The following is a 20,780-nucleotide window of genomic DNA, read 5'->3' on the forward strand; positions in this document are numbered from 1 at the left end:
GAAGTTATGCCAAAATTCCACATTTACAGTTGCGCAAGTTTCAACTGGCTGCTTTATTTGACACTGTTAACGTACTTTTCAAAACGAAATAGCTTGTTTTTTTTTCTTGCAACACCACAATATTATGTATCCCGTATATTATATAGTATTCATGGATGATGACAATCACACCGACAATAGTCATGAAATCCATTTTTGTTTTCTCCATAATTCAAATGAATGATCAGGAATGTACAGTTTTTAAAATATCATGAGTTACTAAATAAAAAGAGCACTTCGTTGAGGATTAATGAACAATCCTCTTACTTGGCTCACAGATATTCCAAATTGATACACATATAATATGAATATTTGTTTTTAATTAATGTTTTGTTATGAAAGTTTTCAAGAACTTTTGTTCAGTGTGCATCAAACTTTCTTCACAGAAAAGGGACTTTTCACACAAGTATAACTAAAAGTTGTAAAAATAAAGGAATGTGTGCAAAATTAATATAGAAAAATCGATGTCATTAGAGAAGCTATCACTTGCTGAAATAAATCTTGACCTGACCCATGCAGGACAAGAGATGCTTGATATGGTTCTATAGAAATATGTATAAGATTGAGAAAACAAGTATGTTTACATGTATTGTAGGAAATAATTTAGGCAAAAGAAAAAATGAAATTTGATCATGGTAGCTATGTAGCAGTTCTTCTCTTATTCACACCATGCCTTCATACAAATGGGATTTCTCGATTTCATAGCCCTTTCAAACTCTTGGATACAGTTTCAATTACTGACAATTACCACGAGGCGAAATAAGTCATCCATTACCCAAAACTCTAGGTTATAAAAGCCTAGTCATGAATCTAAGTTCTTTTACATACCATATGGATGTAACGCAAATATGTTTCGATTTATTTGTTTTTTATATATTTTTTATCATAACCTGAATGATTTTGTACTCCTACCTCGTAAAAACTGCATTTTGACTTTAGATAGATATTGCAATACTCCTACCACAGAAATGTTAACTCGATCACGAGTCTTAGATTTCAAGTTTTAGGAAAGGAATTAAATTAATTATAAATATAGGTATTATCCGTCACCATACCATAGAATAGTTTCTATGACCATTCTTTGCTACGATATTCCCTATCTCGGTAAACTAACGTAAATTCAAAGGCAGCGAAACATCTTATATAGAAAGATAATTTGTGAGCTTTTCTAGTATCGACAATATTCATAAGAAAAGTATGCACGGAGCTAACACAAGAATATATTTTTATTGAAACATTCGAATTTTTCTGAACACTTGTTATTACTTCTTGAATTTGTTCAGGTGGGCAATCGGGTGGTCAGAGGAACTTTTGGGTGGGCGCCTGCCCACCCGCGCCGTTCCTGAACTGCATCTTAATAAACAATGACTTTATAATCATTCAAAGTGTGTATACATTTTTGGGGGACAACCCGTATTCTGCATCTGCATATCAAACCATAAAGTAGCTCAAAATCTATCAGCACACTGTCTATTTTATTCATACAATGTCACCACCACCATAGAAAAGTTAGGTTATGCCACCACACCGCCAGAACGTCTGGGCCGAGTTAGCCAGTTTGACCTGGGCAGAATGGTACGTAGGATTATTTTAACAACAAAACCATTTTTGCAAGGCGCAGTAACACCAAGGAGTTGAATTTCATAGAATTTCTCTGTCGTAAGACCGACCTTGGACAAAACATGGTGCACACGTCATAGAGTGGCCAAACACGAGTGATACGATCTAGAATGTGCAAGACTGTTCAGCTCATAGGCGGGTGTACACCGCCAACAACAAGCATGGCGTCAATGCTCACCACTGATCAGGCAGAAGAGGATGCTGCTGATTTGCAATTTCCAAAAGGTATTCCAATTTATTTGCTTAACATGCTATGTCAGTAGTTTTTTTTATTATAGTCAGGAATATTCTTGTCATATAATTATCACACATCATGAAAATACTGAACAGGAACAAGTGATTACATGCATGACAATCTTGTGTCGTGTCATAGTTTTGATGACCACTGTTATTTGTCCGACAATAATAACCGTCGTCTGTTCAGTAACTGTATAAGTATTAAGCTATTCGTTTTGGTACTAGTTTACTATCCTTCGGACAGATTTCTTCATTTCTACAGAAGAAACAACTTACCGTAATAAGTTCCTGTAGTATTGTCTAACATCTGGAAGGTGTTTTGTGTGATGTGGGAATGTTTCATAGCGGAAATTCAACCATTGACGCATAGCCCCACGAACCATTTCCGGTAAGGTTAGGTTTCACATTGGTACTTACGTATTCTGCATTCCTAAGGATTCTTGAAGGTGCCATTTCGTTTTTGGTAACATTATCGTATGAGGGAAACGGATTCCTTCAAATTTACAGGAGAAAGTACTTACGGAAATCATTTTCTTTAGCGTTGTGGAAGTTCCTGAATATAGATTTGATCCATTTTAATGTGAATGCATGTTGTTTTCTGCGAAAATCTCTGTCCGACATGCTGTTTCTGCTCCCGCCATTTGCTTTCTGCATGAGAGTGCAATGTTCCGTGTGTTAAGATGATGCAACCCCGTAGCCAGTGTTTCAGCCTCGCCGTGTTTTCACTAGAACTACGTGTCGAGTATTTTTAATTTTATTTTGGAACGCGTTTACAATACCAGACCACTCTCCAATTACTATGAAATTTCGCCTACTCACTAATTGAGACCTCCAAATCACGAATCTGCATCTAATAATTGGCGGTCAAGTATGGAAATCGATAAAAAAAACGAAATAAACTATGTTTTCTTAACGTAACCCTACCATAAGAACAGCAGCTCCACGGAACAAGCCATTTTCCCCGAATGTGTGTCACTTATCGCACAACACTGTAGCAACATTGTGTTCTGACGTCACAGGAGAGAACTTTTTCATGTTAGGCAATACAAGGTAACGCGTCTCTTAGTGAAAATATTAATTTTTCTTTGTATTTATGCTAATGGAACCTAACCTAACCACGTAGGAATTCCTCGTCTGATGTCAATATTCAAGGTTGCAAGATTGTTGTGCATAAAGGAAGAGCATTAACGAATTGCGAAAGAAAGATGGTTCCGAATTGCTGTGTATGGACAATGAACGTGGTAAATCACAAGGTTATTTTACAAGTTCTACACGTAAATGCGACGTATTAGCATAATTTCAAATCCGGGCACGAAAGTAGATATTTTCTGGTGAACGAGGTTGCAACACTGCATAAATCGACAAAACACACTCAGAACGCCCCCTAAACCAGTACGCTATCACGGCCATAATGTGTTACAGATTCGAAACAACAAGTAACAGTAAGTACTCGTAAATAGAAGAAATAGACATTATCTTAGTTAGAAATGCATTATTTCACCTTAAGAAATGTTCCGCATTCGAAAATAACACGTTAGCAATGTAAAGAAGTCCGAAATATAAGATTTGTAGGTGTTTCCCTCATACGATAATAGTACCTCGTTTTTTTCACGGAAATAATCTATATTTTCGACGTATGAAGTAAGTTTTGTTCGTTTCTTTTTCCCTTCAGTAACACGCTAAATGGCTGTCACAGTTTCACTACCGTAGTGGTAGTCGGCATGCAGTGTTTCCACCCCACTCCACCAAAAAATACCTACGTAGCCCCACAAACCATTGACGCATAGCCCACGAACCATTTCCGGTAAGGTTAGGTTAGGTAGGGTCACATATAGGTTACAATAGTTAAAAATTGGTTTCGAAAAAATATGCGTAGCCCCACACACCATTCTCGCATAGCCCCACGAACCATTGACACATAGCTCCACATACCATTTCCGGAAACGTACCTTCTTCAGTTACAAAAACACGTGTTTGGAAACACTGACCGGGATTGACTGGGATTACGTCATCACACACAGGCTACATCCACCTGGAAGTATATGGATACAAGAGCTTTCGTGCATCGGTCACACATTTATATCGAAAAATAGATGATTTACCGGCAAAATTGAATGAACAATGCGAGAAAATACTTCCCCGAACTTCCACAATTCTAAAGAAACTGCATTCGGTAAGTAATTTCTCCTGTAAATTTGAAGAAATGCATTTTGGGGATACTTAAATTTTACCGATATAAAAAATAACGTAATCCTCTTCTTGCTATTGGTGTCGAGGTTTTACAGAGAGGTCGCTATCTGTTACGATATTCTGCCAACTTCCTTCACTCCACGAAAGGTTTCTCCTAAGTATGTCGTTCACACCCTTTTTCATGTTCTGCGTGCTCTTTCTTTCGGTCTCTTCTTACCTAATACGGAACGACTTAAGATGGCCGGACCCCTCTCCAATTTTCTTCATATTTGGCATACTCACAAATTGAGGCCTCCTAATCACGAATCTGAAGTTAAAAGTTGTCGGAAATGTCTAAAAATTGCAAAATAAGCGAAAATAAGGCGTTAGTTTTTGGAATGAGATCGTCTATTTTCGCGAATTTTTTTGTTTCACAAGCAAATACTGATACTACCACGACACCAAAATTTAACTATGTTTGCCTAACCTAATCACACGTCAATGGTTCGTGGGGCTAGCGTCAATGGTTCACAATTATTTTGCAATTTCTAGATCCTGATACTACCACGACACGAAATTTTAACTATGTTTGCCGGTAACAGTTTCATAGATCGGAGACACATTAAAATCGCATATTTTGTGTTTTGCATGGTTTGTACTTATCAATTGTGTATTGCGGAACATAGTTCAAGGTGCCATTATGCTTTTTACACACAAACTTAATTTTTCATATTCCGAGTGCTTTTTTTTATTCCTTTCTTCGCTTCTGGAACACACAGTATGGCGGGCATATCTTGACTCACGTGGGTATGCAGTGTTTCAACCTTCTTCGCCGAAAAATACCTACTACCGTATTCGTCACCGGTGGAAATTATACATTATGCATGGGTAGCTGACAGATAGCCCCACGAACCATACACGGATAGCCCCACAAACCATTTCCAATAAGGTTAGGTTTGGTTAGGCAAGCATAGTAAAAAAAGGGGGTTTAAATACTGGCAGGGGCTTACGTCATCAAACGTACGCAGCATCCGGTTGTCGTAGGGCAAGCAAATGAAAGCAACGGCAATTGTGCGTCGCTGAGATATTTCTCTTGAAAAATACATGATTTCCTGGTGAAATATATTCCACGATGAAAGAAAATACCTCGACGAACGTTGTAAACCTCGGAGCAACTTTTTTCCCTAAGTAGTTTCTTGTGTAAAATTGAAGAAATGTGTCTCCGATGTATGAAACTGTTACCATATTTTCCTAACCTAACCACATGTCAATGGTTCATGGAGCTAGCCTCAATGGTTCACAATAATTTTGCAATTTCTAGAAGTTTCCGACAAATTTTAACTTCAGATTCGTCATTAGCAGGCCTCATTTAGTAAGTATGCCAAATATGAAGAAAATCGAAGAGGGGTCCGGTCATCTTAAGTCATACCCCTAATACTCTTATTCTTGCCTCCAATACCGAAGTCTGTAGTCTCGTCGCCTTGTAATCAAGGGGTCCCGGTTTCGATACCTGGTGGAGGCACATAATGGTTCGTATCCCACTTTAAACTGTAGGTCCAGTCCCGATTAGCCTTACTGTGCATCAATCAAACCAATTCTGTAGTCGATACTCTCTGGTTAACCTTCTTCATTAGCGTATACCATCTGTTTTTTGTGTTGAATTGTAAAAATTAGAAAACCCTCATAAGAAAAACATTACAGATACGGATGTTAACATTAGTGTCATTAACAATATTATCAAGGTTATTAACTGCATACAAACTGTTAATCACCAAAGTAATATCAACAAGAAAATATAATACAATGACATGCTGTATTGCAGCCTTTGCGTTTCAAACTTTAAAATACGCATTTCATATTTTTCCTATTTTAAAAATGACTCCTTTACTGTAATATGCCTCTTTATTGGCAAATATTGTAATATTTTCATTGTCATTATCAGTATTCTACTATCAATAACATATCTTGTAGAAGTTAAACGAGTTCATCCATATATTTGATGGAAAATTGGTTTCTACTCAACGCTTTATAAAACTTAGCATATACCGTCTGGCAATTTTAGAACTTCCACGACTTCCCATGCCTGTATAGGTATTCTATGTTCTGGCATTCTGCACAGGTGTCCAAATGATCTAAGTTGTGCCTGTTCAATATCCTGATGTATTAGTTTTGAATTTAATGTTATTGTAATTGTTTGATTTCGGTTTTCGTCTTTCTCACTATTTTCATCAAATATTCCATTTGTACTGTTTGGAAGTTTTGTTTTTCATTAATTATCCAGGATTTACTTCCATGCTTCAATGTTGGTGCGTAAATTGACTTGTAAACTGTTTTCTGGGTTATTTTCTTCTTCCCTAAAGATCCTTTATTTATTGCATAATATAATCTGTGTGTATTCTTTATTCTACTGTTTAAAATCCTCATATATTTTTCTCCATTACTATTGATTGTAACACCTAGATACTTGAAACTTTGAACTTGTGTTAACTATTCTTCTTCAAGGCTTATTTTGTAGGGTTTTTCTCCCTATCGTCGTCCTCCTTGGCGTGGTGGAGTCTAAGGTGCTGTGCTTTGGACTCTGACTGCGGGACAGCATGGGTTTAGTCTCTGGGTATTCTGCTTGTGTATAGGACCGGTGGCAATCCATCATCGTGAGGCAATTGGGAGCTACGGGTGAGTAACCTGGTCTGGGAAATCGCCTATAATGGCTGAGGATTCAAGGTGCTGACTCCACATCACCCCATTACTGGTTGAAGATCTCCACACCTCTAGATTGGATTGTCGGAGGGAGACTGGCAGTCGGGAGATAGGCCAAGGTCCTTCCAGAAATGTAGTCATGGGTTATTTCTCCCTATCCGTAGTACAGTTGTTTTGCCTTTATTTTCATAGTTTTCTTTGACAGAGTACTATTCATTATTTCTTTGCTGATTTGCTTGTGAATGTGCAAACAATTCAATATCATCTGCATATAGAAGTTCAGACTCTGTTACAGTTTCCAATTTTGAATTTTCTCATCTTTTGTTTTTTTATTTCTTTCAGAAGGTCACTATGAACAAGTATGGAGATAAAATATCACCTTGTTTTACTCCTGTTGTTGTTATAAACTCATTTGATCTATTACCACCAGTTCTGACATAGCATCTGTTTGTATTGTAGAAAGTTTGTGTTTTTCTATTAATTCTCTGTGTATATTGTTTTTCTTCAGTGTTTTCCATAACTCTTCCCATGCCACCCTATCAAAGGCCTTTTCCAAATCTATGAGGCATAGATGTAATTCTCTATTGTATTCTATAACTGTCTCTATGATCTGTCTTATTGTAAATACATGATCTTGGATCCATGAATGAGTGGGAAGTATCAATATTAATTACCCACATGTAAGAAAGGAGATAACGGAAAGTGTGGAAATCAGAGGTATCTTGCTACTCAGCATATTCAAGAATTCTGGGCAATAGACTAGGACAAGAAATAGAGGATAGATTAGAGTGGATTGAGACTAGTAAGAGGTATGAAATTTAAAGATTAATATAGGCTGCAAGGTTCGAGCAACGAATTATTTTTCCTGTTTTAGTTTACCAATTTCATCCTGTAACTGTCACATGTTATTTATTGTTTCAGTAGTGTGGATTATATTTTTTTCAATAAACAATAATTTGGTTAAAAAGTAAGAGTTAGTTACGTACAGTATCTTGTACTTTGGTGCTTGAGATAGCATAAATTTCAAAATTGCTACATATTGGGTGTTTAAAAGTGCCGAGGATGAATTCCAATTACCACCCTATTACCTCTTACGATTATGAAAGTAGAAAAAAATATAAAATCAATCCAATTTACGATATGGTTTTTAGTTTTCATTGTGCACAGTTTGACAAACCAAAGACAGACACACACACACACCGAAAAAAGTATATAATTATAATGAGTCATCTGAAAGGAAGATATAGGTTGCGTAAAATTGAGTGTTAAGGTTTTTGGGTACTTTAGTATTATACAGACTACACTTATGGACATAATAGGAACACTGTATTTGGTTAGGTTAGGTACTTATCATAATGAATGTCGATTACACAAAGCAATAAATCACTTGAGCAATGCAATGAGGTAGTCCATATAATACTAAAGTAGCGGTTTTTGTCTTCGAAATGTGGTGCTTTTTAATATTGCATGAATTCAAGTTAAGCATTTACAACTCAAATTTTGCATAATAGTGTACTTTTATGTAAGAGTTTGATTTTGCATATCCTGTAAAATTCTTACATAAGATTGTGCAATGCTGCAGTTGTTATGTGAAAGAAATAGGCCATAGGTAATCACAGTACTTTTTTTTTTACCATGTATCATTTCGTTAAACACTTTCATGGTTCATACATCAGTTACCAAAATTCAATTAAAATTTTTAATGCTCTTTACATTTGTAGTGATTGTTCATGAAAGTGTGAAATATGGAGAAGTAAAGCAGGAAACTGAGATTCATGTTCTTCCTTGCAGAAAACCTGACTGTAGTAGGGGAGGCAATTGGTCCAGTTTGTTCGGGATGTGCAATGGTTTTGCAGGAACCATATATACGATGTGCGGAGTGTGTACCTGTAATACATCTGTGCCTGCCCTGTTTCGCTAGAGGTGTAGAATTTGCTTGGCATGAAAATAATCATGGGTACATAATATTAAAGAACGATTTTCCGTTATTTGATGGGTCGTGGCAAGCCCGTGAAGAACTGGAGTTGCTTGATGCCATCCTGGAATGTGGATATGGAAACTGGGGTGACATAGCGAAGAGGGTGCAAACTAAATCTGCAAACGAATGTAAGATTCATTATCAGAAGATGTACATCGAGAACCCTCCTCCTGAACTTCCCAACTTCGGTGAATCAGATGCGAGCGTGACACTCCCTCCGCCTATTGAATTCTCGTTTGGTTCCGAGGAACCCCCTCGCTTTCAACCGAGCACCACTGCATACAGGTCGATGTCGGGATACAATGCAGCAAGGTCGGATTTTGAAATCGAGTACGATAACCACGCAGAATTGGATCTCGTTTCACTTGACTGGGATAGGTGTGATCCCGAGGACGAAGATTATGAACTGGTTACATCGTTGCAAGCTGCAGTTGTCCAAGGCTATAACCGACGTTTGAAGGAAAGGGCTCGCAGATACAAAATTATCCGGAATCATGGACTTATTCTCATGAGAAAGACTTTTTCCTGGCTACACACGTACGACAGGACAATAACAAAATCATTCTACCAGAGACTTCTTCCATTTATGCAGTTGATGACAGGTTTGGAATTTGATTTTCTCATGGAGAGTTTACATTACGAGGGCGAATTAAAACAGTGCATTCTTCAGCTGCAGGAATTACGGGAAAATGGCATCCAACATTTTCACAGCTGCAAACTCTTCCACAAATTACGACAGCAAAGAGAGGAACGTAAAAAGAACCGGAAAATGTATCTTCACCCGACATTGTGCTGGAAGAACTTACTAAATGTCATTCCGGGTAAAGAGACAGCATCAGTGTTGCCAGTAAATGTACCGTGCAGGAGACAAGCACCACCGTTGCAAATTATTGGCCTGCCAGGGTATGAAAAGCTCGATCCTAAGGAGCGCGAGTTGTGTGCCCTTGTGCGTTTAGTCCCAGAATCGTTCCTTGAATTTAAGTCCATCCTGGTTAACGAATGCAAAAAAGTTGATGGTCTTAAGCTGGCCCAGGCTCGTGTGTTGATCAAAATCGATGTGAACAAGACACGAAAATTGTATGATTTCTTGATGCAAGAAGGTTTGATTTATCAACCATCGTAGTTTGTTTTAGTGGTTGTAACTGTACATGTGATGCGAGTGAGAGGAACGCTATGTGCTTAATTACTTTGGTTCTCATGGAAGTACACTTATAAGTATTATCAAAATGTGATATTAGTGTTTGAGTTCATTTGTGTTTCAATTTCAAAATGTAACATGTCTATATGTAAGTAGAACACAGTGTGCGTACATAAAGCGATAACCAATGCAATATAAGGCTTAAGTGTGTATCATGTTATCCATTGCAAAACAGTTTTTTTTTTTAATCTAAGTAATGCATTCTAATTCTTGTTTAAAAGATTACATATAACATTGGTTTTTGTTCCCATGGCAAGTTTTTAAAAATTTATGTATAAGTATGTGAAAAATAATCACAAAACAAAATAACGAAAAGGAAACATCGCCATAAACGAGTTGGTGAGCTCAGTCAGGTTGATGAAACTGTCTGTCCATAATTGTGCAGTCTTTTCAGAAGAACATTGATTTTTCTGAGTTATTTTTTTAATGGCAGTTATGCAGTTATATAAAAAAATATTTGTTCTTGTAAAATAATTAGCTTGGTATGTTTGTCTATTTGACAGTAATTGAACGTCACAAAGACCATTCTGCATAATATGTGTGTTGCAAAACGTTAAAATAAAAGGAAAGACTGAACAAACAGAGTTATTGTTTTAAGTTTATTATTTGTAAAACTTCCCATAGCACTAACACATGGAGTATTTTACAGATAACTACAAGTTATATTAAAATTCATGGATTAGTTATGTACAAATTATAATTATGTACCCAAAAGTGGTGCTGCACATAAGCATAGCTACGCTGGATGAAGATAACTGGCAACCATCTTGCAAAGTTCACAGCCTTTCTTTATAGAGAGAAGATACAATCTCCAAAGTTTTCCTTGCTATCTTTTGAACTGCAATTTTCCTGCATCTGGTATTCAGTGGAAATACAATTCTGAATTATTTTTCTTGTAATTCATAATACTAAGAGTAATTGTTTTATGAAGGGAGTGTGTGTGTTCTCCCAGAACGTCACATCGAAAATTGTGTGTTTGTACTTGTAAGAACCATAAACTACACGAGAAATGATTCTACAATGCACACAATATGTACATTCAAGAAAAACATTGCATTTCAGGCAATTACTTATATGTAGGACCCATTTGTAATCTATCTATACTTACAGGGTTGTTATGTAACTGTGAATTTTTGCACATCATCTGGGATGATTTTGGAGTCAACATGAGAACAATTGCAAAATTACAAGTGAATCATTTCTACCTCCTAATTCGGTTCTTGTGATTCCACTCCCCAAAAAGATTCAGTTCAGAAACTTGAATGTTGATAGTAATTTGATGTTTAGTTAGGTTAGGAATGTTGCTTTGAAGTGGTGAAAGTGAGCGATGAATTGGACATATAGTGGTGATACGTCAGTACTATATATTTTATTTTTATTTATTTTTCATTGAATATTATTGTACAGGGTGGGAAAGAACCTTTTGCTAGGGGTCTGCAGGAAAAAGTAACAACAATTAAGGAATTATGGTAATACCAAATGTTTACTACGACAATTGTGGTCACAAAAATAAAATTAAAAGTTAGTTCACGACAAAGCACCTTGCTTCAAGGCAAATGCGAAAACCAAGACCTTCTTCGGCGAAGTGGCATTGACTTCTTCAGCAGTTCTGAATGGCCAGGTGCATCACCGGACCTGAATGCAGCGGAGCACTTTGGGGCTATTCTGAAGGACGCAGTTGAGTCCTTGATGATAGTGGAACGCGGACCGGACCGCTATTCCCGGCCAACACTCCTTGCACATCTGGAACAAGTCTTCCGTGACATGGAATGGAATACGGACTGTTTGCGAATCTTTTGAGCTCCTACCCTGATCGTCTTCGTGCTGTGAAAGAAGCAAACGGCGGACATACTAACTTTTAATTTTGTTTTTGTAACCACAATTGTCGTAGTAAACATTTGGTATTACCATAATTTCTTAATTGTTGTTACTTTTTACTGTGGACCCCTAGCAAAAGGTTATTTCCCACCCTGTAGGTGTTATCTAGTAAAGCAAAGTAAAATAAATTAAATCAACCAATCAATGAATGATCACCACTCTGAAAAACCGGAATATGAATACTGCATTAGCCAACACTTGATAATTGCGTACTGTCATTAAATGTGAGTTTAAGGTTGTAGAACTAATATTGTCAATGTGGTAGGTAGGTTCTCTATTATTATCATGGTACAAGTGTCAGTATTCTTGTACATGCAAAAAACATAAACAGGTCATCTGAATATATGACTACTTCATATTGTAACTGTTATTTCCACTAAAATAACTTTTCTGCTAGTTTTGGTCATTACATTTCTTACGATGACGATGAATGGCGATTGGGCAGGAACAAGTAAATGCACATAACAGGACTTGAACATGGAACAATCAGCGATTTAGATTACAAGTCCGTGCCTCCCCGATGGCACAGTAGTAGTGTTGTTGCCTTGTAATGAAGGGGTCCCAGGTTCGATACCCGGTGGAGGCACATAGTGGTTCGGATCCTACTTTAAACTGTAGGTCCAGTCCCGATTAACCTTATTGTGCATAAAGTGGACTTAAAACACCAAATCAATCAATCAATTGCAATTAATAATAATATCATAAAACAAGTAAACAGTTAAAAAAAATATGCAATTGGGAAACAAATATTTCAGCTGATAAGTGCTTCGTGGCGCAAACAGCTTCTTGTGTGTCAGTTCTGCTTTATGGTCATATTGGCTTAAATTTACTCTTACAACCACAGTTCCTGCTGGAAATTTCTAGATAAACCCTTGACCACTCACATACATGTTGTATTGATTGTCAGAAGGCATAATCAGTAATAATCTTAGAACTCTCTGCTCGAGTAAATCCTGTGTTTGCTTGGTGTAATCAATCAATATTGTTTTATTTTTTTTCCTTCCAGGTAAAGAAAGTAAAGTTCTCTGAGCATATAGCACCCATGAAAATGCATACAGGGGATGTGGGGGGTAGGGCCCCGCACATTCTCAATCTCAGACATTTTAGAAGTGATGTGATCAGCACCATCCTCCAACCACCTTTACCCCGCAGGGTTGCCCCTAGGTACCCATTGATTTGAGGCTGGGTGAGACTTGGAGCTGCTTTATGAGGGGACAAGGCTGGAAAAATTCCGACCCACGTTAAAAATTTTAAATTAGCATTACAACTATAGCATTTGATATTTTTATGCAAACACCATTGTGAATAAATGTTATAAGTCATTTCTGTGAAAACCATAATGGTATAAGTGACATTTTTTCAATAAAATGCTGTCAGTGCACAGAATGGGCTAATACGTTTGAATGAAAGTCAAGTGAGTACCGTCAAGTGTATTGTATATATTTTTTTTATGGCAACCGTAATTTTACATAAGCATTCAAAAAATGTTTAAATGAATTCTAAGAATACACGAAATGTTACTTATACCATTATGTTTTTCACCCATTCATTTACTTTTAGTATGATTTTTCATCCGTGTCAAACAGTTTTCATCAAGTATCTGATAAACAGGACCCTAACTCAGATCTTGAGCTGGTTATAGGTTATTTTCAATACCCCCCTTTTTATTTTAGTGCAATAATCACATTGCCTGTGCATTCAGAAATAACTGGGAATCCATACAGTTTAACACCATATGCTGATAAACCTTTGCATCATGTAATTCCTTGTGAATTTTGCTATTACATGACTGAAGAGAAATAGAAGTAGAATTTTTAGGATGTCTTTTAATGATTCCATAACTTGGTAATTTTCTCCGCATTTATATGAACTATAGAAATTACACCAGAGTATTGAAAATCAAGTATATGAAATTGAACCTTTGCAAACATATGACGTTTTCCCAAGGTAAGGAAACGTGCATGCATGCAAAAGTCCATTCCCCTCCCTTTCCTAATTATTTCTCACATGATTAAGACTGAAAGATTTGAAGAAGTGCCAAAAATACCAATAGGGGAGTAGCGAGACTCATGGGACTTCCAGGGCAGATTATTCAAGTGGTTACCCCTAGTTAATGTTATTAGTGGCTGGATCTACGATTGGTTGATTAATTTGCTTTATTTTACTTCACTTTTTGACTAACTTGCAAGATGTGTACGAGTGAGGCTATTGATGAATGGATACTCATAAACATCCATGTAGCCCAGTCAATAAAGGTTTCATGGCGAGAATAATTCCGTAAAAGCTGAATTTTGGTCAGTTGTTAGAACACTACTAGTAGTGCAAAATCCCAAAAGTCCCCGCCCCTCCTCACGGTGCTTCCCCAAAAAAAAAACCCAAACCCAAACCCCCCAAACATCAATTTCACAGACTCTCAGTTATTGACCTATATCTCCGTAACCAATGGTCGTATATATATTTTATATGTCTTGGGAAAGGTGGCACCTGTCAACTTCAGGATTTTTCAGAAATGCTCCAAATAGTGTAAACTTATTTTCCTGTAGTTTACGGTCATTACAAGCATAAGAAAACAGTTTCAGGAGAACACACGCTCCTTTCATCAGACATTTATTTTCATGAACAGGTTTGTCAACTCATATCATCGAAGAGAAGCATTTGATTAAAAAGAGAAAGGTTTTAAAAAGATTAAGGGGAAACACAGAGTTGAATGTCTGGGAAGCTTCGTTCATTGCAGAAGAACACTGGAATAAATTAAATAATGAAAATGGTAACATAGATCCAGTATGGAGTTTTCACAAATGGAGTAAGCCACCATCTTTAAAATTTAATGTAACAGAAAACATCAAGAGACTTTGTGAAAACAATGATGAATTTGAATTACCTGATGATATTTGGGAATCATAGTTTTAAAATATTCTGAAATAAAATAAAACAGACTACTTTTTTCACAGTTAAGTTGCTATATTACAACAATGTAACATTGACAACATCCATTATATAATGGATTCATTTTGTTTAAAAAATTACTAACCATTGTAATAACTGTATCTTTAGTCAAAATGAAAATATTTGGCTGATGAAAGGAGCGTGTGTTCTCCTGATACGTCACAAAGAAAAACTGTTTTCTTATGCTTGTAATAACCTTAAACTACAGGATAATAATTCTATAATGCAAGCAATGCGTACATACAAGAAAAACTATTGTAAACTTTCATGATATATCAATAAATCTATTTTTGAATAATTAAAATAGTGGTCTCAATATAATGCTTTATGTGAATAACTACAAGTTAAAAGTCTTAATAATTCTCTAAACCATACAATAGTATTGTGTATTTGGTAACATTATGAAATGTTTGTTAGAAGACTTTAGATGAACTGAACCCTTAAAATACTATTTCTTGTATTTATAAATTTACCTTAAATAACATTTTTAAGAGAAATACAAGATATATATATATATATATAACCCAATTTGATTTCTGAAAATGTGAATGAAAGAAAGATGCATTTTCATTGTAATTGATGATACGAAAATAGTGAAAATTATTTAGAAAATGTTTTGTTATGAATTTTTGATAAGTTTGTTTCCCTTCTTTGATCAGATGTTAGAATCATATCCTTCACATTCACATAATGTAGTGGAGGCAAGATTTTCCATTCAACACTTGGAACGTCAAGTTCACTGTTAACTTGGAGCGTATTTTATGATTTATCTCTAGTTATCACCAGAAAATACTTACATACATTGTCAGCCATTGACGTTCCCAAGGACATCTGTCGCTCTTCCATCAGAAATCAGCAGAGCTGGGTTGACAACAAAGCCACTTAAAAAGATACCAACCCTATGGCTATAAGTGCTGGAGGTTCTTTCATGATACAGAAATGTTATTATTCTAACATCCTCATGTTGACAAAAGTGGATCACAATATTCCATTCTAACCATGTCAAAACGAGCAAAAACGATTGGAATATTTTTCAATAACTACACATTTCCAAATGGCCTTAAGCTCAAAACACATTTCTCTTCATAAAGTTTTATCCTCTCACATAATATCTATTGTATTTATAAATTTACCTTAAATAACATTTTTAAGAGAAATTCAATTTATGTACAACCCAATTTGATTTCTGAAAGTAGAAGTAATTGAAATTCTATTAAATTGTTTTATTATTTGAAAGAAAAGGCATTCATTGTAATTGATGATACGAAAATACTGACATTTGTTTTACAAAATATTTTGTAATGAATTTCTCATTACATCGGTTCCCTTTTCATCAGGTTTTAAATTCAAATCCTTCACATTTGAATAATGTAATACAGGCAAGATTTCCCATTCATCACCAAACAACTATACTCTATCCTGGGAATCTCTGGAGCAATCCCGCGCATAACACAAAAGAAGGGGAGAAATCGAGCAAAGCAGTACACGCTGATGCATGTGTACTGATGGGCATGTGCTGTTTTCCTCACATGTCAAGCTTTACTAAATAAATCCCTTGTACCAAATAAGAAGGAATTTTGGTTTGCTCCAGAGTTTATATCTAGGCTCCTCCAGTAAGAACACCACCATGCATTTTACGTTGGTCATTTCAAGGTGGAGGAGCCTCCCAACATGATGACTCTCTTATCGTCTTCGTATAGTTGTGGCTAGCCGAGTGCCACTGAACCCAGTTCGATATTTTTAATACATGTATATGTATGTATAACAGTATATTCAATATCAATATGCAAAAGTTGGAACTGTAGTGTTTTCAGAAGATTTATGGTTTTTTGAGGGACGTCAAACCCATGTCACATCATTACGACTTATTTAGTCATTAAGAAACAAAAACAGTAGTGCTGTTACATCACGTGAGTGGGTTGAAGTTTGGCTATCCACTCATTGCTATTAACTCATCTACTTCATAACATGTCAGCAACAGTTGGTTTCTTTACTTGCAAGTTCTTAATTCATCAGATTTTGAAGGCTCAAAGGTACTCAGCTTAAGTAACTCACTCACTTTCTAGCATTTCTAAAGCCGAAGGTTTATGGCTGCAGCAACACAAGCCCTCCATCTGTCCCTATCCTGGGAAAAATCAATCCAATCTTTTCCATCCTGACTGATTTCCTTTAGATCCATGTCAACGTTATCCCTCCATCTTCGTCTTGGTCTTCCCGCAGGTTTCTTACCATCAGGTTTCCCAACAAGAATCCTCTAAACTCTTCTTTCCTCTCCAATTCGTGCTACGCGAACTGCCCACCTAAGTCGTCTTGATTTAATTATTCCAATAATATCTGGACATGAATAGAAATTCTACAATTCTAAATTATGTAACCATCTCCACTCACCTGTCTCCTCATCCCTTTTAGGTTCAAATAGTTTTCTAAGAATTTTATATTCCTCTTTTAATGCAATGGACCAAGTCTTAAATTCATATAATACTACAGGCAAAATTACTGGGTTTTTTTTCTTTTTTGTTAATTTGAACTTTGTTTCATAGATATTATGTGAGAGGATAAAAGTTTATGAAGAGAAATGTGTTTTGAGCTTAAGGCTATTTGGAAATGTGTAGTTATTGGAAAATATTCCTATTGGTTTTACTCGTTTTGACATGGTTAGAATGGAATATTGTAATCCACTTTTGTCAACGTGAGGATGTTAAAATAATAAAATTTCTGTATCATGAAAGAACCTCCAGCACTTATGGCCATAGGGTTGGTATCTTTGTAAGTGCCTTTGTTGTCAACCCAGCTCTGCTGATTTCTGATGGAAGAGCGACAGAAGTCCTTGGGATCGTCATTGACTGACAATGTATGTAAGTATTTGCTGGCGATAACTAGAGATAAATCATAAAATACGCTCCAAGTTAACAGTGAACTTGACGTTCCAAGTGTTGAATGGAAAATCTTGCCTCCACAACATTATGCGAATGTGAAGGATCTGATCAAAGAAGGGAACTGATGAAAAATTCTTAACAAAATATTTTCTAAATAATTTTCACTGTTTTCGTATCATCAATTACAATGAAAATGCGTCTTTCTTTCATTCATATTTTCAGAAATGAAATTGGGTTATATATATATCTTGTATTTCTCTTTAAAATGTTATTTAAGGTAAATTTATAAATACAAGAAATAGTATTTTAAGGGTTCTGTTCATCTAAAGTCTTCTAACAAACATTTCGTAACATTACCAACTTTTAACTCGTAGTTATTCACATAAAGCATTATAGTGAGACCACTGTTTTTATTATTCAAAAATAGATTTATTGATATATCCTGAAAGTTTACACTATTTGGAGCATTTCTGAAAAATCCTGAAGTTGAAAGGTGCCTCCGTTCCCGAGATATATATAATCAAAAATATCCAATATGGCGGCCATCAGCATGCAGATGGCAATTGGCTACTTGACTGAACATGTATTAAGTGGTATAACAATTGATTCTACCAAGTCCCATGCTTTTATCGAAAAGTCAATGATTCTGGTCTTGACCGCCGGACTGTGATAAAGACACACTTTTCTTGGTGCTGTCTTTCACTTGGAGACACATTTTTATGGCACATCTTTCATTAAAATTTATTAAAACTGATATCGTTTTAAAGCTTATAAATTAGGCTACAACTTTTATTCGAAACAATTTTTTGTCATTTAATTTGTTCAAGAGTTAAAGGCAAAAACTTCAGAAAGTACTAGAAAAAAATCACATTTTGAAGATTATTTTTTAAATTACGGCAAAACCACCATCATCATCGAAAAATTTAACATTATCTTTGTTGTAGCCCATCTAATGAAGAATAAGACTAAAAAAAGAGTACCTGCCTACGACCATTGGTTATGGAGATATAGGTCAATAACTGAGAGTCTGTGAAATTGATGTTTGGGGGGCGCTGGGGGGGAAGCACCTTGAGGAGGGACTTTTGCACTACTACTAGTGTTCTAACAGCTGATCAAAATTCAGCTTTTACGAAATTATTCCCAACGTTGGCCTTTTTTTGTCCTTCATTGACTGGGCTAATGCCCAGGCTGGGATTTGAACCGGGAACCCTGAGATCGTAGCTCGACGTGCTAAACACTCTGCCACGGGAGCCAGCACTGGACCTTCAAATACAAACGTGTAAATTTTAGCATACTGGGTGGTAAATATTATTATTTATTCTGTTTATAACAAATCATATAAACTGATAAGTCGTGTTATATATATATATATATATATGTACTGATAGGTGTTTCCAGCCCCAGACAACGCCAGTCCATGCTTGAGTTCCTGCTGCTCCTTTGTCAACTTGTACAAGAATATGTTTAATTTCAGCTCATATTTTGTAGTAAAAAGTACACTATCTACCAAAAAGTAATCGGGCACATGTACAAAATGGTTGTCTGGTGGTGCGAACCCTGTTAGAACCTCGTGGAGACACCTCTTGCTGCTATAACAGCAGCCACTCTGTCAGGCATGCTCTCGACTAGTTTGTGGAGGACGTCCATTGGAATGTGTCACCATTCCTCTTGCAAGATCTCACTCAGTTGGACAATGGAATTTGGCCGCTTCTCCCGAGACCTCACCCTCCAGTCCAATGCCTCCCAAAGGTGTTCTATGGGATTGAGATGAGGACTCTGTGCAAGCCAGACCAATCGGTGAACATTGTTGTCGGCATACCACTGCATAGTAGCCTCCGAAACAGCCACCTAACATTGTCATCCTGGAAGTAACAGGGGTCCATTCCGTAAAAATGCCACAAGGTAGGGAACATTTCATTGTCTAGTATTGTACAGTATGCCTGTGAGTTCATTGTGCCACGAACAACCACCAATGGCCCCACTAAATAATTCAAATTAGATACTAAATTAACCACCATCATAGGTGCCCAATTACTTTTTGGTAGATAGTGTATAATAGGTAGTAGAAAAGGATCTTCCAGTTTGATTTTTGTCACTGAGGAACAAGTGACAGATTGTTTATTAAGAGCCAGATATATGAACGTATAACCCTCCCTGAGTCAGTGACAGTGTTGGGAAAAGCAGGTTTTTCATTTTGCAGAAATTCTTCATCAGGACCTCCACCCCTTTCAGATGATTCAACTTTAACACATTCTTCCTTTGTAATATAAACAAAAACAAATTAAGAAATATGTGTCAGAGTAACAAAATAAAACAGAATAAGTAAGACTTTTATTGCAATATATAGAAGCTCTTTCACTGTTGTACAACATTGCATGTTGTAATCAAGGAACAATATTTATTTCTTAAAATGTTACGTCAAAGTTATTTCATAGTTGGTGTTTAATAAATAATGTTCTTTAAACAGTAGGACTAAAGTACTAGATTTTGTAAAGATTATTTCAATGGCTTGCAAGAAAAGTGCAGACATCACTTAGGTACATTATTATCCTACTGTAGAAACTGAGATCGGTCTACAGCAAAATTATCCCAAAAATAAGAGGTAATACTTCCATTGCGGACAAGAATTCATGCCATGAATTAATATAGTGGGATTATGTTAAATAAGCATTTTATGAAAGTAGCACAGTACGTACAGTTTTTTTTTTATTATTTGTTTTTTTTATGTGAAAGGTGTGTTCTGATCAACCTTTCCTTTCAATACAATACTGCATATCAAAAGAACTGCTGATGGCAAAAGACTGCCTCCTTAGTTTCATAGGATTTAGTGGTTTTCTCAATGTAATGCTGTGTCAAAAAGGTTAAGTCTTGTTTCAGCCCTTTGATTTAGGGGATGCATTTTTATCTCTTATATTGAGATTGTTTTATTTCATCTTGATTACACAAGCACCTCTTTGGTAATGAAACTCCATAATTCTTTCAGTAACTTTTCGTCCAGTAAAAATAAAACAATTTGAATGTACTGCATAATTGTAGCTTTAAACTTAGTCTTTGTAACTGAATTCTGGCGATGTTTTAATGATGATTTGCAAAATATTATCAGCTGTCATGGTTATTCATGCCATTCATTATTTGAAGGGCT

The 20,780-nt window shown here is 36.0% G+C and overlaps 1 protein-coding gene across 2 annotated transcripts in view; it reads left to right on the forward strand.

The window, feature by feature from the left end:
• The first annotated feature begins 1,789 nt into the window (after positions 1–1,789).
• Positions 1,790–20,780, forward strand: part of LOC145981288 (DNA-directed RNA polymerase II subunit Rpb4-like) — a 39,310-nt gene continuing 20,319 nt past the window's right edge. The window contains exons 1-2 of one of the 2 annotated variants that reach the window (XM_083114462.1): positions 1,790–1,884; positions 8,554–10,516. In XM_083114462.1, the coding sequence (XP_082970588.1) occupies positions 1,821–1,884; positions 8,554–9,863 (1,374 nt within the window). In that variant the 5' untranslated portion in view covers positions 1,790–1,820 and the 3' untranslated portion in view covers positions 9,864–10,516. Of the gene's footprint in view, positions 1,885–8,553; positions 10,517–20,780 lie in introns of those variants that run through there. The other variant, XM_083114463.1, reaches the window with a different exon arrangement.

Source organism: Lepisma saccharinum, chromosome 29 (genome assembly GCF_977018435.1).
Source record: "Lepisma saccharinum chromosome 29, izLepSacc3.1, whole genome shotgun sequence".
Lineage (NCBI taxonomy): Eukaryota > Metazoa > Arthropoda > Insecta > Zygentoma > Lepismatidae > Lepisma > Lepisma saccharinum.